This window comes from Equus asinus, chromosome 14 (genome assembly GCF_041296235.1).
Source record: "Equus asinus isolate D_3611 breed Donkey chromosome 14, EquAss-T2T_v2, whole genome shotgun sequence".
Classification (NCBI taxonomy): Eukaryota; Metazoa; Chordata; class Mammalia; order Perissodactyla; family Equidae; genus Equus; species Equus asinus.
Genome location: NC_091803.1, coordinates 40,788,920 through 40,807,171, shown reverse-complemented (window position 1 = coordinate 40,807,171; position 18,252 = coordinate 40,788,920). Strand labels below are relative to the sequence as shown.

The 18,252-nt window shown below is 50.5% G+C and overlaps 1 protein-coding gene across 10 annotated transcripts in view; it reads left to right on the top strand.

Annotated features, from left to right (window-relative positions):
• The window catches only part of CLEC16A (C-type lectin domain containing 16A), a 199,954-nt gene that overhangs the window by 11,414 nt on the left and 170,288 nt on the right, over positions 1-18,252 (top strand). For 6 of the 10 annotated variants that reach the window (XM_014849914.3, XM_014849916.3, XM_070484931.1 and 3 more), the window contains exons 2-7: positions 470-598; positions 4,588-4,721; positions 10,003-10,151; positions 13,410-13,515; positions 15,154-15,277; positions 17,971-18,145. In XM_014849914.3, coding sequence (XP_014705400.1) covers positions 470-598; positions 4,588-4,721; positions 10,003-10,151; positions 13,410-13,515; positions 15,154-15,277; positions 17,971-18,145 — 817 coding nt within the window. Of the gene's footprint in view, positions 1-469; positions 599-4,587; positions 4,722-10,002; positions 10,152-13,409; positions 13,516-15,153; positions 15,278-17,970; positions 18,146-18,252 lie in introns of those variants that run through there. The other 4 variants (XM_070484930.1, XM_070484934.1, XM_070484932.1 and 1 more) reach the window with 2 other exon arrangements.

Below are 18,252 nucleotides of genomic sequence, written 5' to 3'. Positions count from 1 at the left end.
CTCTGAATCTCTGCATCAGCCTGACTGCTGGTCCCGTTTAGGCATTTGGCCCTGAGCTGTGTGTCTCGAGTTGCTCCACTGGCACCAGAATCACCCGGGGAGAGTGTGAAAGGCCCGTGCCTGGTCTTCCCTCAGTGCCACTGAATCTGAATCTCGGGGTGGGCTCCCGCAGCCCCCACTTCATCCAGCTCTCCAGGCGATGCTCTTGCCCTCTGGAGTTTGAGGATGGCTGTCTTCAAGAGCTCGACACTTCTCTCGCCTCAGTTTGGGTTGGCGTGTCCCTGGTTATTGAACATTCAAAGCATCGTCTGCCATCTTTCTTGGGTGGTATGATGACTCATCTGCACGGGAATTGTGCTAACCAAACCTGGAAAAACACAGCCAAATTGTCCCCCAGATGTTGCGAATGGTCGTTGAGTCTGGCTTACGTTGCAGTTGGTGATCTTTAATTTTCTTTCCTTTCTCTCAGGTATCTGTACCACGTTTTGACCAAAAACACCACAGTCACAGAACAGAATCGGAACCTGCTAGTGGAAACCATCCGCTCCATCACCGAGATCCTGATTTGGGGAGATCAGAATGACAGCTCTGTGTTTGAGTAAGGGTTACTAATGTTTTTTTGTTTTTCGCTTCTTCTCCTTCCTTTGGATATTTTTCTAAATGTGTATCATGAGTCATCCCTCATGATGTCAGGATTTGACGCCAGTTTGGTCTTCTGCACAGATATCTATCTGTATAAAATGTCCTTGAAACACTGTAGAAATGCAAGCTGAAAACGGGGAAGTTATGGAAATGAGTATCTTCAGAAAATGTGAAAACATCATGGATAATTTTCCAAGTCATGTCTGATTCTCTCCCCAAAGGAAGGAGACCGTGTCCTGGGTCATTAGATTCTAAGTGGCCTGAAAGGCCCCCGGGGAGACACTGAGGGCTGACAGGTGTTGTGTTTCCTGGTGGTCAGGCACCGTGCTGAGCCCTCGACAAGAAAATCCATCTTCGTCTCCCAGCTGCCGCAGGGCAGGGCCCTGCTCTTGTCCCCATCTTTGCCCAGGGTCACAGAGGGTCGCACTCGGAGCCCATGACAGTGTTTCTCCTCGTCCTCGTCCTCCCCAGATGAGCAGTCTTAGGCCAGCCTCGGTTTCCTCATCTTTAAAGGAGAGGAAGTCCCCTGCCTCATACCTGGTGCAGGGTATGCACTCAAGGAATGCTAGCAAATGGTCATTTAAAAGGTGTCCCTGTTGGACGGTTAAAGAGCAAGGGCCGTCAACCGTGAGCTCCTCCGGTAGACCTGTCTTAACGCCTGAGTGCAGAAGGGTTGGGCTGTCACAGCCACCAAACCAGATTTTATTTTTATATAAAATAATCTCAATTTTAAGTATTGAGGCCACTTAAAAACCCATTTCAAACAAATAAAGGTGTTCCGTTTCCAACATGGCTTCTCATTAGATGTCCTGAGTCTCCGGATAGCTCTGTGTTCATCAGTAAGGTCCTCTAAGATAAAGCTACTTGTGGAAAGTGCAGATCTTTAAAATGCAACCTATGACACTGGCCATGACCCGCAGAGGAAAACATCGTAATCAAGTGAGGTGTTGCTTATAAACGGGGCGAGCTTCCTTTCAGGATCATGGGAAAGGTGTTAGTTGATTGGTTGGTTGGTATCTGTTTTTGGAAATGAGAAAGACCCTTGGGTTGAAGATTAGAAACTGTGTCCCCCTTTACTAGAATGGACTTTCTTAGTCCATCTGCCATCTTAGAAAAACTGCTGAGCTCTTGGAGCCCCACTGATTCTTTGTTTTTAAGTCCTATTTGCAACTCTATGCCTTCTTCTTCTTCTTTTTCTTTTTTTGGTGGGGAAGATTGGCCCTGAACTAACATTTGTTGCCAATCTTCCTCTTTGTTTTTGTTTGTTTTCTCCCCAAAGCCCCAGTACATAGTTGTATATCCTAGCTGTAAGTCATTCTAGTTCCTCTATGTGGGATGCCACCACAGCATGGCTTGATGAGCAGTGTGTAGGTCCACGCCCAGGATCTGAACTGGCGAACCCTGGGCCGCCGAAGCAGAGCATGTGAACTTAACCATTCATTCAGTCATGGGGCCGGCCCCCCAGTGATTCTTAAATGGCTGCCCAGCAGAGTCCCCAAGAGAATTTGTTTTTAATACATTTCTTATTTCAGAATAATTTTAGATTTACAGGAAAGTTGTGAAGATAGTACAGAGAGGCCCCATATACCCCTCACCCCGCTCCCCCCATTGTTAATATCTCATGTGACCAAGATGCATTTGTCAAAACTGAGAAGCCGACGCTGGTGAGTTACTATCAAGTAAACTCCAGGCTTGATTGGGATTTCGCCAGCTTTTCCATTAATATCCTCTTCCTGCCCTAGGATCCCAGTCCAGGCTCCCACGGTGCATTGAGTTGTCACGTCTCCCCAGTCTCCTGTGGTCTGTGACAGTTTTTTAGTCTTCTCTTGTTTTTTCTGACCTTGAAGTTTTGAGAAGTACTGGCCAGCTGTGCCGTAGAACGTCCCCCAGTCTGGCTTTCTCTGGTGTTTTCCTCATGGCTAGCCTGGGGGTTCTGGGAAGAAGGCTGTGGAGGTGAAGTGCCCTTCTCGTCCCATCACACCTGTGTTCCTGTGTTCCCATGTCCCCGTGATCCCTGGGGATGTGAACCTGATCGCTTGGGTAAGGTGGTGGCTGCCAGGTTTTTCTACCATAAAGTTACGTTTTTCCCCTTTCTCTCCCCTGTTCTTGGAAGGTGAGTCACTAAGTCTAGCCCACCTGGGGGTGTGGGAACTCAGCTCTGCCTTCTGGAAGGAGGGACTATCTACATAGATTCTTTGAAATTCTTCTACGTGGAAGATCTGTCTCTCCTCTCTGTTTATTACTTATTCAGTCATCTATTTATGTCAGTGTGGACTCCTGGGTATTTATTTAAACCTCGGTTTAGAATCCTGCACTGTGTTATTTGTGTTATCGCTCAGTTTATTCCAGCTTTGGGCATTGGGAGCTCTTTCGGGTTGCTTCCTGTGTCGCTTTGACACACCCCATCCTTTGTTTTCGAGCACCCCCTGACTTTCTGGTACTATAAGATGCTCCAGGCTCATCTTATATTTTCCTGCCCCAGCCCTATAATTAGTCATTTTTCCAAGGAAAACTTCCCTAGGGAGTTTTTAAAAATCCAGGCTCTTGGACTGCTTGCTCGACCTGGGGAGTGGCTCCCTGGGCGTCTAGGTGCGGGCATCTTAATGAGTTCCCGACTTGGGCATCGTGCTGCAGTGAGCTTGTTGGGGGATACTTGGTAGACAAGGTAAACAAAATAGGTCAAATGATAAAAATGTTCTGGAGGGCAGTGGGAATGACTCCCAGAATCAGAGTTGGAAAATGCTCTAGGGGTCTTTTTTTAGCTCGTTTATTCATTCATTTACCCTTTTGTGGATTCAGACAGAATTTGTGTTCCCATGATCCAGCCACCATTGAGCTGACAGCTGAGGGGAGAGAGACATCCAAAACTTAGGTCAACCAGCAGATGCCCATGACTGCAGGGGTTTTTTCTCACTACCCCAAATGAGAGGCTGTCAGTTCTGAGCTTGAATGCAGAGAACTAGAAGCATCGCTTTCTTCCTTTCAAGAAGGGCATTAGGGCATTTTGTCTCCTTTTCAAGACTAAAAGAGCCACCCTGTACCCCCAAAAGTCAGTGCCCCCAGGCTGTATGCAGACAGAGGTCCTGTCCAGAACAAGAAAGGCAGAAGCAGACGTGGGGACCGCCTAGGGTCTCACCGCCACGTCAGCACCTTCGATTTCCTTCCAGTTCTTTTCCCCGAGATATGGAAACTACACACTTGGCGATTTGGAAACCAAAACTCTTTTGAATTCAGTGTTCTTTTTTTTTTTTTTTTTAACTTCTATGGCACTTTTTTTCCTCTCCTTCTTCTCCCCAAAACCCCCCAGCACATAGTTGTATATTCTACTTGTGAATGCCTCTGGTTGTGCTATGTGAGACGCTGCCTCAGCATGGCATGATGAGCGGTGCCATGTCCACGCCTGGGATCCGAACCGGGAAACCCTGGGCCGCCAAAGCGGAGCGTGCTCACTCAACCACTCGGCCGAGGGGCCAGCCCCTGAATTCAGTGTTCTCTTGCCCCTTTGTAGGGAATTACGGTTGTGGTTGATTAACACTCAAAGATATGGAGAGCAAAGAAAAGAGGCTTAGTAAGGAAAAAGAGAAGGATATAAAATATTTGATGGAAAATGCTGCTTGTCGGCTTTATGCGCGTGGATTGCCGTGTAATCGTTTAGTAGGAAAAGATCTTTCCCATTCTGTCATATCTAGTTCACTGCTTCCCAGAACCAGCTCTCTTCTCGGATTCTGGGAAGAGGGCTTGAAAGGAGCGTTACCTCGATGGAAGACGGGATTCTGGGAGCTGGCTAGCACGGAAGCTGGGGCCGTGCAGGTGGCATGACCTCGCTGCTCTGTGGATGCCTGTGTGTGTGTGTGGGGGGGTACACACATGTGCCGTGCATATAACCAGAGGATGCATGTAACCACGTGTGGAAGCAGACCAATGATCTTCCCCTTCTCTCCCCAGCTTCTTCCTGGAGAAGAACATGTTTGTTTTCTTCTTGAACATCCTGCGGCAGAAATCCGGCCGCTACGTGTGTGTGCAGCTGCTGCAGACCTTGAACATCCTCTTTGAGAACATCAGTCACGAGACCTCACTCTGTAAGGACCATCCTCGACACCTGCCTCTGCACCGCTGAGCGTCGGCAGCGTGTGGTTGGGCCTGGTTTTCGTGTTGTTTTTCGAAGGGCTGTGCTTACCGTGTGTCTCAGTGTGCTTGGGCTGCCGCGACAAAGGACCCCAGGCTGGGTGGCATAGACAACAGGAATTTATTTTCTGGAGGCTGAAAGTCCAAGATCAAGGTGCCAGCAGGGTTGGTTTCTGATTTGCCGTGGCTGCCTTCTCCTCGTGTCCTCATGTAGTCTTTCCTCTGCACACAGAGAGTGCTGGTGTCTCTGCCTTTTGTTGTAAGGATGCCAGTCCTCTGGGATTAGGGCCCCACCCTGTGACCTCCTTTAACCTTAATTACCTCCTTAAAGGCCTTGCCTCCAAATACAGTCACGGGGGGTGGGGGATGCCGGTTAGGGCTGCGACGTAGGAATTTGAGGGCAGTTCATCTGTAACCCCAGGTTTATCCCTGCGTGGTGGGCTGCTGTGAAGGGTGCGGAGAGGGCTTCCTGTGCTGAGTGATTCTGGGGGCGTTCGCGTTTCTTCTTCAAATTTGTTATTAAAGAGTTGGGGTCACTGAGTAATCAGCCAGCGAGTAGACACTGGACCAGCTGGAGAGGAAGAACTCGGCCCAAGAGCGTGCAGGCGCGTGGCCTCTGGCACCTGGCCGGCCTGCTGCTGTCCCGCTGGCCGCCTGGCGAGTGTGTGCCCTGGAGCTTGTTCCCCGCCCTCACTAAGCCCAGGCTCTTCGTCTGAGACAGCCACCCTGAGAGGCAGGGGCTGTCGGTGTCCTCGCGAGAGTCTGAGTCACTGCCCAGTGATGGCTCCAGCAAGGCCCGCGTTGACAAGGGCTCAGCTTGGGTGAGGTAGCTCGGTGGCCCTCAGCCAGGGTGACTGTGCCCCAGCGGACGTTGGTCAGTGTCTGGAGACATTCTTGGTTGTGGTGGTGATGGGGGTGTTGCTCCTGGCCTCGGGCGGTTGAGGCGGGGGATGCTGCTGTACATCTGCAGTGCACAGGACAGCCGCACAGCAAAGGGTTATCAGCCCCGAGTGCCAGCAGTGCGCGGGGGAGACAGCCGGTCCCCTTCCTCATCCCCCGCGCTGGACCACGGCTTTATCATTCCAGGATGACTACACCAAGCCCCAGGCCCGGCCCGCAGAAAGTAGGGAGGAGAAGACAAGTGACCGGCTGTCTGTGTCAAAGGCAGGCTCTGGGGCCCCAAGGCAGGTTTGAGAGAAGTTTCTGGTGAGTGGAAGTGGGTAGAGACGCTGGCGTTCCTCCCCAGGGAGGAGGAGGGCACGGTGGGAGAGTGGCTGAATGGTGGCTCTCGGAAGTGGCCACCAGGTGGTGCTGCCGGCCCAGGACGCTCCTTGCGCTTCCCAATGAATCTGAGGTGACAACTGTGAGTTGACTCACTCTCCCTGAGTGGTTTCCCTTGGTATCAGCGTTTGCTACGCTGGATATGAATTGCACGCGGTTTCTGAGAACTCCGAGAGGGGAAGACCCAGCTCAGTGGTGCAGGCCCTGGACCCAGGGCTCGGGGCCCAGGCCTGGTTCTGCCACGCGCTGTGCACGCGGGCCCTGGGGAGCGAACTCTCCAAGCTGCGGTTTCCGAATCTGTGAATTAGAGAATAGAGTGGTTTGAGGATTAAATGTGACAGCAGGTGTGCAGAGTGTGGCACAGGGTCTGGCTGATGGAAGCGTCCAGCAGAGTTGTTTTTGTCATTAAATCCAGAGATGGCCCTACAGTCTGTCCTCTGGTAACCCTTTCTGAGCCGACCTGGCCACAGGGCTGCTGGTCTGAAGATGGGGGTGGGGACAGTTAAACATTCTGGGGGTTTCTGGATCACATGGCTTTTCTTGTACCATGACTGAAAAGGGCACCGGCTGCAAGAAACCCAGGCAGCTGCCACCGGCTCTGTGGGAATCCACCCGAGCGCTTTGTAAGCCCTGCGAATGTGGCAGAAATCACTGCCTTTTCAGAAGCTGGATTTATGGGGGGTGACAACCATGGATGAGTTTTGCTTTTATTTTTATTTTCTAATTGTAGACACAAAATGTCCTCATTATAAAACAACAGCAAAAAATGGAAGATTGCAAAAGTAGAGAAAGCAAAAGTTCTGTGCAGTTTCACACTAATGGTTCCGGGGATGCAAGCCGTTTTGCTGTGGGCTTCGTTCTTTCCCAGCCTCGCAGTGGCTCGGAGGTTTTCACGTTCAGGCATCCGTGGATTGCTTGAGGAGCTGCGTCTCGCTCGGCCATAACTTCTTCAACCTGACCATGGGCATTTAGGGGGTTTCCGGGTTTTCACTATTACAAGCAGCCATTTCACCGTGCACCTGTTGCCTGTTGAGTTTTGTGACCTAAGTGACAGAAGGCCCGAGAGACTGAGATTACTTACAGACTCCTGGGTTTATTATAAAAGGATACCACAGAAAGTCGGCCGCCCAGTGAGGGGGTAGCCGAAAAATCCCAGCCCAATAATAGAGGCACCTCTGCTGCCCCCACGGTGGCCCCGCCACCCACAGAGTCATCAGCGGAGGCCCTGGAAAAGTCCCCACCGGGGAATGCTTGGAGCGTGTGGCTTTTCCAGCTCAAGAATGCGGCCGAGAGGCTCATAGGTACCCGTCTGAAGCTGCCAGCATGGGCGTCTGTGCCCCTGGTGGCCCGGAAGCCACTAACCAGTCACAGTGGGGCTCATGGGACATCCCAGCAGTCCCTGCTGCTGCCAGCCCATTCGTCCCAACCACAGCCACGGTGCCAGCACCTAAAGGAGGGCATCTGCATCACCCGGCTGCTTGTCGCAAGTTCAGATTCTGGCCGGATCAATTGTGGGCGCTTCAAAGCATGGAATACTATACAGCACAGAGGAAAAAGGAGGGAACCACATGGATAACTCAGCTTGTGAGGTGTGCGAGACGCCAGACACAAGAGGAGAGCGTGCTGTCTGACTCCAAGCCTATGAGCTTGCAGAACAGGCAGGACAAGTCTGCAGTGACAGAAGTCAGACCAGGGGTTGCCTCTGGGCGGTCACCACTGGGTGGGGCAGAGGGAGCCTTCTGGGGAACTGGGAGTGCGCCCTGATCTGGGTGGGCTTGCACAGTGTGTGTGTTTGCAGAAATTCATCAAGCTGACACCTAAGATTTGTGGGAGGTGTATATATGTGTGTAGAAGTACAGAGGCACGCGTACTTAAGATTCACACGTGTGCACGTTTCCACCTCGGTCAAGCTGTGCGCCTCGGCCCTGTGATATGTGTAACCTCGTTTGTAAACGCGTTAGGATTCTTAGAACCCACCCCAGACCCGCTGCCGCTTCTGTTGGAGGGGCTCCAACCTCTGCTTCAGGAATTGTTATGATTAGGAGGTTTTGAGAATCATTCTTAGACTGCAGCCCTCACGGCCTGTCTGCAAAGGCTGCTCCGAGGACACTCAGGGCGCTTTTTTGAACGCAGTGGCTTTCCCGAACACAGTGGCTTTCCCGCAGAGCTGGCCTCGGCGGGGGGACCCGGCTGTGGCCCCACACTGTGGCCCCTCTCATGGCCCTATGCTTCTGGTTGGCTCTTCATGTTGTTTCTGGTGATTCCAGCCTTTTCAGTAATACTTTGGCCTAATAACTTTGGCACCAAATAGCTTAATGGTTTATTTCCGATTCACCCGTGAGCAACTGTGTTCAGTCCTGGGAATATGATGGTGGGGATTCGGGATCCCCAGATGATGGTAAGAAGAACGGCAGCTGACATCTTTGAGGGCTTACTTTGTGCCCCTCACTGTCCCTGGTGCTTTTTGTGCATTGTCTGTTATACCCCTCACAACACCCATGAGGAGGGTACCGTCGTTCTGGTTTTCAGACGGGGAAAATGGGGAGTGGGGAGGGTAGGCCGCTTGCCCAGGTCACCCAGCTAGGAAGTGGCAGAGGCAGGTGGATCCAAGTCCACGTTCGAACCCAGTGCCTCTCAAACACGAGCGTGATGGAAGGCCCTGTGGGGCCTCTTAACAGAGTGCTGGGCCTGCCCGCTCATAGCTGTCAGGGCTGGGGTTCAAGAAGGCACACGTCTGACAAGCTCCAGGTGAGGCTGTGTTGCCGGTCCGAGGACCAGACTTTCAGTAAGGAGGCTCCGAACTGCTCAGCTCTGCTGCCTCCCATAGCTGCCTGTAGGGCGGCTGTTGATCATGGGCTGCCTTTGACCCTTAGTGGGGAGGCAGGGCAGTGGTCAGAGCTCCTAGACTGGCCACCCAAAGGACAGACAGTGGGGACAGGCTGGCTGGACTCAGAGAACATATCTGTTGGGCAAGGGCCCGATGCCAAGATTTCGAACTGCAGGCCCAGGGGCTGCAGTTGGTCTATAGAGCGAGTTGATCTAGCGGCCAGCATTTCAAAATCAGGAGATGCAGCGTCAACATCTGTGTTTGCCAGCTTCCCTTGCCGTCGGAAGCTCTCACCATGCTGGGGCTGCATTTCTGCAGGGGCCAGAGGCTGGGGGCTTGGAGAGGGTGCCTGTTCTCCAGTTGGCCCCAGTGTGCCCGGGCCCTCATCACCTGCTTTTCATTGCTGGCTCCCATGAGTGCACAGGCTTTGACATCAGACCTGAGTTCGAATCCCGTCTCTGTGATTTACTGTTGCTGTGTCCTCAGGCAAATTAATCAACCTCTCTGAGCTCTTTTTACTCATCCATGAAATGAGAAGAATGAGCCCTGCTCTGCAGTGTTGTCTTAATGATTAATTATAGTGGAAATCACTCTGCCTGGTGCTGGCATGTAGTGGAGGTTCAGCCGCAAGTGGCTTTTATGAAATCAGGTTGCTATATAGGGAGAAGAAAACCATGTGTAGCCCTTTGTGGCATCCAGGGATGACGGGGTGACTTTTGATGGCAAAATGGGGCAGGTTTTTTAAAGTAGAGCACTTTTTACCCTCATCCGTGGGTGGTTTGCGAAACTGCCCACGCACCAACTCAGCTGCCCTGCCCCCAGCTCTGTGCTGAACTTTCCAGCAACGAAAGAGCATGTTCAAGGGTTGTTTTCTGTCTGGTGTGGGACGGGTGGTCTGGGCTTTGCTCTGGCATTGCTCTCGAACTTTCTAGTGGCTGCGCCTAGCGGCTGATCTCTTTGCTGGTTAAAGGTCAAGGGGCTCCGTGTTAGCTTGTTGAACCCCAGCTACCCAGCAGCTTGACTGGTTCTGGTCCGTCCACGTGGTCGCCTGCTCCTTACCTGGCTGTCTCCGCGGTCTCTCCTCCAGCATGAATTAACCTGTTTTCCTTTGTTTTTTCTCCCTCTAGATTACTTGCTCTCTAATAACTATGTAAATTCTATCATTGTCCATAAGTTTGACTTTTCCGACGAGGAGATCATGGCCTATTATATATCGTTCCTGAAAACCCTTTCGCTGAAACTCAACAACCACACTGTCCATTTCTTTTACAACGAGGTGAGTGACCGCCGGAGGGCGCGTTTGGGTGGGAAGCTCGCCCGCCAGAGCAGCGCCTTCCGTGCCAGCGGCCTTGTGTCTGTTGACAAAGCACTCACACGCCTGCTCCTTCCTGATTTTCATAGCAGCCGTTTGACCTTGGTGCGCTTAGAAAGGATTTTTTTTATTTAATAAGTTACCTCTCTATTTTTAATGTGAAATTCCATTGTGCTACCTGAGAGCATTGTCCTTGGCAGAGAGGGGAGGTGCCCAGAAATTGACCTGGGGTCGTGTTGCCCTGTGGGAAAGACAAACTCCGGTCAGACCCAGCTTTGCTGCCTCCCTGCTGTGGGACCTGAGAGAGGTCCCAGTCCTCTGAGCCTCAGTTTCCCCATCTGAGAAATGGCGATGATCATGTATACCTTGTAGCGTTTTCCAGGGATTGAATTAAAGGGGATGATGTTCTCAAAGCACCTAGTGTGTATTTGGCTCCCTAAAATCGTAGCCATTGCTCTTCCTTACAGGCTAACGGCCCTGGTATGCCTTGGGAGAATTACTAGCAACTTAAATAAATAAATTGCTGTTATTCTCACAGTTAAAAGGAGCTTGAACAGTAAGGTAAATTTATCTCACATACCACAAGGTACAGCTGCCAGCTCTCCTGGGGCCAGTTCGTCCTGTGGCTCATCACGGACCCAGGCTTTTCCATTTTTCTGCTCTACTGACCATAGTTAGCAGCTGTCCCCTGGCTTGACCCCTCATGGTCTCATAATGGTTGCATCAGCTCCAGACATCACATACTCACATGCCACTGCCAAAAAGCCTATTGAGGTCACTTTCTTTCTTGTGTACCTTTGTAATTTCCAAAAAACTCTTCTTTCCCAGAAGCCTCCCTGCAGACTTCCTCTTGTGTCTTAGGGGTCACGTTGTGTCACATTTATTGCAGCACAGTGTGTCTGGGACTTGGGAGTGGCCTGGCTCAGACTCTCATGAGGCTACAGTCATCTGAAGGCTGGATTGGGGTTGGAAGGTCTGCTTCTAGGGTGGATCCCTCACATGGCTGACCGAGCAGTCAGTGCTGGCCATTGGTGGGAGGCCTCGGTTACGTAGGCTTCTCCGGGGCCTGTGTGAGTGTCCTCATGGCTTGGTGGCTGGCATCCCCTAGAACGATTGATCCAGGAGACCCAGGCAAGTGGTAATGCCTTTCATGACCCAGCCTCAGAAGCCACACACTATCACTTCCCCCATGTTCTTTAGGCCACATTGGCCAGGCCTGATTCAGTGTGGGACAGGACGGCACGGTGTGTGAATACAGGAGGTGATGATCACCAGGCCATCTCAGAAGCCAGCGACCACACGGCCGTGTGCTGTTTCTGTCAAGGTGTCTTCTGACTGGTGCTGCACACCCTATATTTGAAGTCAGACCATAGTTCCAAACATAGCCTTTGACTTTGGATAAAATCCGTGCAGCTGTTCCCATATTATGTGGCAACAGCGGCTGAACCTTGAATTATTATTATTTTTTTTTTTGGTGAGGAAGATTTGCCCTGAGCTAATATCCATTGCCAATCTTCCTCTTTTTTGGTGTGGAAGATTGGCCCTGAGCTAACATCTTTGCCAGTCCTCCTCTATTTTTTATGTGGGACGCCACCACAGCGTGGCTTGATGAGTGGTGCTAGGTCCACACCTGGGATCCAAACCTGTGAACCCCAGGCCACTGAAGTGGAGCACACAAACTTAACCACTATGCCACTGGGCCTGCCAGAACCTTGATTTTTTTGGTCTAGGTTAGTAGTGGGGAAGAGCTGGTCTTGGAGGGGAGAAATACTGGCTGCCAATCACAAAATATGTGGCAGTTTGAAAAATTGACGTTGTGTAGCCCAGTACCTGATGCTCATGAAATGTGTCCAGGGACCAGATGGACAGTGTTAGCACCCTCCCAGAGGCTCTCCCGGGTGGGAGAAAACCCACCTGCCAAGTTCAGGCCAGAGAGCGGCCAGATTCTCCCTCCACTCAGAGGCAGCTGGGCTTCTCTGCACCTGGCTGGGAGGGCAGAATGCTGGGATTCTGGGGCCAGAGCGATGCTTCTGGAAGAACATCTTGCTGGGCGCCAGAGGAGTGGCAGGAGCCTCACTTTGGGGTGGGCTTGGTTTGCTCTTTTATGCGGGCCTGGACAGTAGCCGCCACTTGTTAAGTGGGCATTTGACTTCTAGTGCTCCCGGTGGTGGTGTTCTTTGAGGACGGCGTCACCTTGCTGGAGGTTACTGGTTGCCTCTTCCCCCTGCCCTCACTGCCTGTGGGTGTCCTCAGAGCCTGACCTGGACCCATGTGGGAAAACTGGCCAGAAGAGGGCAGCAGAGCACACCACTGTGGGGCTCTAGGCCCGGGTCCTGTTGTGCTTTTTTTCTCTTTCATTTCTTTCTTTCTTTCTTTCTTTCTTTCTTTCTTTTCTTTTCTTTTTTTTTGGTGGGGGGGACTGGCCCTGAGCTAACATCCATGCCAGTCTTCCTCTATTTTGTATGTGGGACACCATCACAGCATGGCTTGACGAGTGGTGTGTAGGTCCGTGCCTGGGATCTGAACTCACAATTCCCAGACCTCCAAAGTGGAGCGTGCAAACTTCACCACCACGCCACTGGGCTGGCCCCTGTGTTTTTTCTTATTGCTCCAACAGTGGAGTTCTGAACTGTTTGGGTCTGTTCCAATAATCCCTTTTAAATGTCAGAGATTCCCAAGACCCTCCTCCTCCAGGATAATGTTTAGCCTTTTAGTATTTGCAAATAGAGAAGTAAATAATAGCCAAAAGAAAGTCTGAATGCAGTGAACTTCACACTTGCCCTTGATCGGATGAAGCAGCGTCTAACAGTAACAGCTGCATTTACCGAGTGCTTGTCAGATATCAGACACCGGGCTAAGCGCTGTATCTGAAATAATCTCATTTAACTCTAACAACCATGAAGTGGGAATTATTATCCCCATTTTATAGATGAAGAAGCAGAGGCTTAGAATTATTACGTGACACAGCTAGGATGTGGCAGAACAGATCGGGAGCCCCAGGCTGGCATTGCTGGACCTTTGCCATTTCTTCCATGGTCTCACCTCCCCATCCCTTCCCACATTCCCCATTGGGAACGGACTGCTGGCTTGACGTCCACGTGCGTAACATTTTGTCTGTTTTTTTGTCTTTACTGCAGTGTCTGGTAGGATTCAGAAAACTGGGGTGGGGGGCAGCCTGTCTTATGGATTCCTAAGTCATTTTTGGTATTTCTTTTGTTTTAGCACACTAATGACTTTGCCCTGTACACAGAAGCCATCAAATTTTTCAATCACCCTGAAAGCATGGTTAGAATTGCTGTAAGAACCATAACTTTGAACGTCTACAAAGGTCAGTTTCCCCGTGAGCTCGCGCCTTATCTGATTTCTAACTTCACAGCTCGTGCTTGCTCTCACGGATCTGTGCATATAGTTCTCCGGAGGTAACAGGGAGCTCATTTATTATGGCCGGGCTTGCATGTCTCGTGGCAGGCTTGTCATCAGTGAACATTTAGCTGGCCCCTTACGTAATTCTTGTACCGCAGCCTTCTCCGCGCACCCTCAGTTCTACACATTAAAGTCTTACTCAGGGCTGCTACACAGAGGTAGTACGTGATGTCCTAAGAGAGGCGCATGTGGGACTCGGAGCGGCCACGTGATAATTAGATAAAGCAAAGTTGTCTTGTAAATGTCAGTAAAAATATGCTTCAACATGGCCAAGGGCGATGTTCTCTTTGAACCGTGTGTGCAAGCATTTCACGTCCAAACAGCAGGGGGCAATGTTGTATTCTCAACCGGCTCTGAAGCCAACAGACGCCTCTGATCTTTCAAGATGTGCTTAATGCCCAAAACATTGCGTCTGGGTCCCCGGCTTCCTGCCCGCACTGGCACAGAGGCTGGCTGGACCGAGTTCCCGACCTGGCCTTGCCCTCCAGCGCGATGCCTTCTCTGCCTAGTGCCCGGTTACTACCCCCAGGTCCATCACGCTGGAGCTGGGACTCCATTTTCTCAAGGACCAAAGGGCTTTGACCTTTGCTGGTTTGCATGTTGTCACTTGGGAGGACCCCTAATTGGGAGGGGCGGGCGCTCCTCAGGGCCTCACTCGAGTCTAGTTCCGGGATTGTGTTAAACAGCCGTTAGGCGTGTCTTAATTGGCTTAGATATTTTTTTGAAAAAATGTATAGTTGCCAAAATTTAAAAAATTGGCAGAGATTGGGTAGTAATCTGGATTTCTGACCTGAAAATGTAGATTCGACTATTCTGGGCCCACAATCCTGCAGGGCAGGGGTGAGCAGGCGTTGAGAAGCAGCTGCCCTCTTTGGGGCCGAGGCCTGAGCCCCCCCAATGCACACGCCAGGCCTGCTGGCTGTGCTCGCAGAGTTGCCGGCCAGCCTGGCGGGCTTCTGAGTTTGCGGCCTGGTCCAGGCTGCAATTCTGCTGCCTCCTGCTCTGTTTTCTCGTGCTCTCCTCTAACCTGTATCTTTCAGTTTAGATGCCTCCTGCCCCAGCTCTCTCTCCCTCTGAGCAACTGTCTCACCTTCCCGGCTCCTCACCCTGTTAACTCTTGTCTGTTTTTGCCTTTCCTTCATGACGATTCCCGTGTTCCTTATTCCAGTGTCATGTAAGTTATTAACTTCTAGTTTTCCGCTTTCTTAACTTATCCTTACATGTAAATGCAGGAAACGTGCTTGAGAATGGTGTAGTTTTCCTGTAGTCTAGCTAAACACAACTGATAAGGAGGCTCCTAATGCACTATTAATGTTTAGCCCAATTAATTAATTTATTAATTACAAAAATGGCATCAGAACTGCCTTGATGAGTATAGTTTTATGAATAAGATAACTATTTTCAAGTATTTCCAGGAAAGACAGAAAAGATTGAGATTATAGTAGAGGGCTTTTTCATTGTGGTTTTTTGTTTTTTTTTAATCTCCCACAAGTTATTTTTGGTAGCTTGACTTTTTTTTCTCTTCTTTTATGAATTTCCTCAGTGGATAACCAGGCCATGCTGCACTACATCCGAGATAAAACTGCTGTTCCTTACTTCTCCAATTTGGTCTGGTTCATCGGGAGCCACGTGATCGAACTTGATAACTGTGTGCAGACTGATGAGGAGTAAGTGACCTCCGGGGGTGCTTCCTGGATAGATAGAGCGGTTACGGGAGAGTTCGTTTCATCGAGGAAGAAGAAACGCTTGAACAGGACTAGGCAGAATAGGGACTTCCATACTCGCAAAGGGTCCGCCCACCTGTCTGCTGTTTGTAACAGCGGAAAGTTGGAAACGACTCACATACCTCCCAGAGAGGGATGGCGTGAGTAAATTCAGTACACCCGTAGCCGGGGTGCTGGGCGTAAAATGAACTGTCAGCTCGTGAGTGGGTAGACAAAGTATAGTACCTGCATATCATGGAATAGTATTCAGCAGTAAAAAGGAATGCAGTTCTGACACATGCCACACCGTGGATGACCCTTGAAATCATAATGCTAAGCGAAAGAAGCCGGATGCAAAGGACCACATTCCATCTATACGAAATGCCCAGAACAGGCAAATCCAGAGAAACAGAGTGGATTAGTGGTTTCCTAGTGCTGGAGGAGGGAGCTCGTCGGGGTAAATGGGAAGCAACTGCCTGTGAGTCTAGACAGGGCTTTTTTAGTGGCAGGGGGTAAAACTGTTCTAAAATTGATTGTGATGACGGTCGGACAACTCTGAGTATACTAAAAGCCATTAAATTGCATACTTCAAATGGGTGAATTTTACGATATGTGAATTATATCCCAGCAAATCTGTTTAAAAAAAAAGATTAGGATGGTGATTTGGGCCCCAGAGTGATGAGTGTTCCAAAGCAGGATTTCTCCCACTCGGCACTATCCATCTTTTGAACTGGGTGGTCTTTTGCTGTGGGGGCTGTCCTGTGCATTGGAGGGTGTTAGCAGCACCCCTGGCCTCCACCCACTAGATGCCAGTAGGACCCTTTTTCCAGTTGGGAATGACCACAGACATCTCCAGACGTTGCCGGATGTCTCCTTTGAGGCAAAATCGCCATCGGTTGAGAACCACTGCCCCAGAATGACAGCTTTGCACAGACCTGGTGAGAGGCACACCTAGGTGGAGTCAGGTCGATAAAGGGACCTGGGAGAGGGGTCTCCTAGGGGGAGGTGGGCTAGAGAGAGAGAATATTAGCTCCGATATTGGGAAAGAAGCAAGGATGGGTAGATGGCAGATCTCATGGAGCATTTGGGAAAATAGGGACCGTATGGATATGAACAGTCATGGATGTGAAACGTGACGAGGCGCTTAACTCCAGAAAGAACAAGAGTTTATACGAGGAAGGCCGTGAACTCCTGGGCCTCTCTTTGGCTCCACACTGAGTGGTTGTGACAGTGTCAGCACCAATGGCTGTGACTTTTGGGAGAAGGGGCAGAGCGAATGCAGAGAGCTCTGTCATAGCAGGAGGCCGATACGTAATATCCCAAATGGCTCGATTGTAAAGTAGAGGTCCTCGCAGCTTTCCTAGAAGCAACTAGAAGAGTTAAAAACTGCCTCCTGTGGAGTGTGGGCTGGGCTGGGGCGGCTGGGCCAGGAGCTGCTAGATTTTACTACCAGCTTATCAGGACTATTTAATTTTTAAACCCATCTGCTTATATTACTTTGATAAGATATTTTTTAAACTAAAGCTTTAAAAAGTCAAGTGCTTTAACTATCTTACTAAAGAAAAATTCCTGCAGTATCTTATTGAGTGGGGAAAAGATTGCGAAACATCGTATGTAATGTTCTGGGGCTCAGGGGGACGTGAGTTCATAGGTCCTCATCCTCCTACTAGGCTATACCACATGTATTTGCTATAAATATTTACCAAATATCTCGTTAAAGTATAATAAGGAATTATTATTGGAAATCACATAAAAGGAGCAAAATTGCTCCTGTTTTGACTCATATAGTTAGATGGGTAGATATGTAACACCTGCATTTGGGATGTGCCCATAGGGAGACATAGAAACATGGAAAAACAGACTATCGGGTCTGAAGTCCCAAAATACTGTCTGTTAGTGGTGGGACTAAAGGAACTAACGTTTTTTTGCTTTTATTTTCTTTACTTTTCTGTCTTCTAAAATGACTATTACTTGAGTAATAATCACAATACAAACAGGATGTCTCGCCCTAGCTAGATTGCTCTTAGCAAAAGAGACCTCTTTGGGGGTGGCATTTTAGGGGTTGTTTTAGGGGTCCTGCCCTTGGTGAGTGTGAGGTTGACCCACCCGTGGGGCCCAGCCCCCATGCCTGTTGCATTGAGGCAAGGAGACAGGGCCCTCCTGGGGCTAGGGTGTCGCGGCTATGCACCATGCCCCATGGTCGGGGCCCGTGGGTCAGACACGGCTGCTGAGGCCTGCTTTTCTCTTCAGAACTCCTCTGGAGCATTTTAATTAGCAAGGATTGATTGCTTCATTAATGCCGCTTATCTTGGGAGCCAGGGATCTTGCCACAGCGACTAGTGGCTGTGCTAGGGCTTAGCTGGTTTTTGCTTTATTTACTCATTTTGTTTTTGGCTGTGGTGGTGCTGGTGAGTGAGCTGTACTGAGACGCCCAGAGGGTGAGGGACCCCAGGAGTCCCCTAAAGTCGACTGCAGTGGACCTGTCCATTTTCTTTTTGTGTATGCCACCTGTCGGGCCAGGATAGGTGCCTCCTGAGACTGGCTCAAATATAGGTTGTAGGAATGCAGCACCAGTGACCTAAGTCTGGGCCATTGATGCCCGGCCCAAGGGCCCTGAGCCTCGGCTCCCAGGCTGAGGGTGTCATTTTTCCTGGCAGGCACCGGAATCGGGGGAAACTGAGTGACCTGGTGGCCGAGCACCTGGACCACCTGCACTATCTCAATGACATCCTGATCATCAACTGTGAGTTCCTCAACGACGTGCTCACCGACCACCTGCTCAACAGGCTCTTCCTGCCGCTCTACGTGTGCTCGCTGGAGAACCAGGACAAGGTGGGCCTGGGGCCCGGCCCCGTTGCTCCCGTGGCTGCGGGCCGTCTTCAGAAGGGGGAACAGTGGGCCCTTTGAATAGGACTGAGCTCTGCAAGGGACCAAGGCTT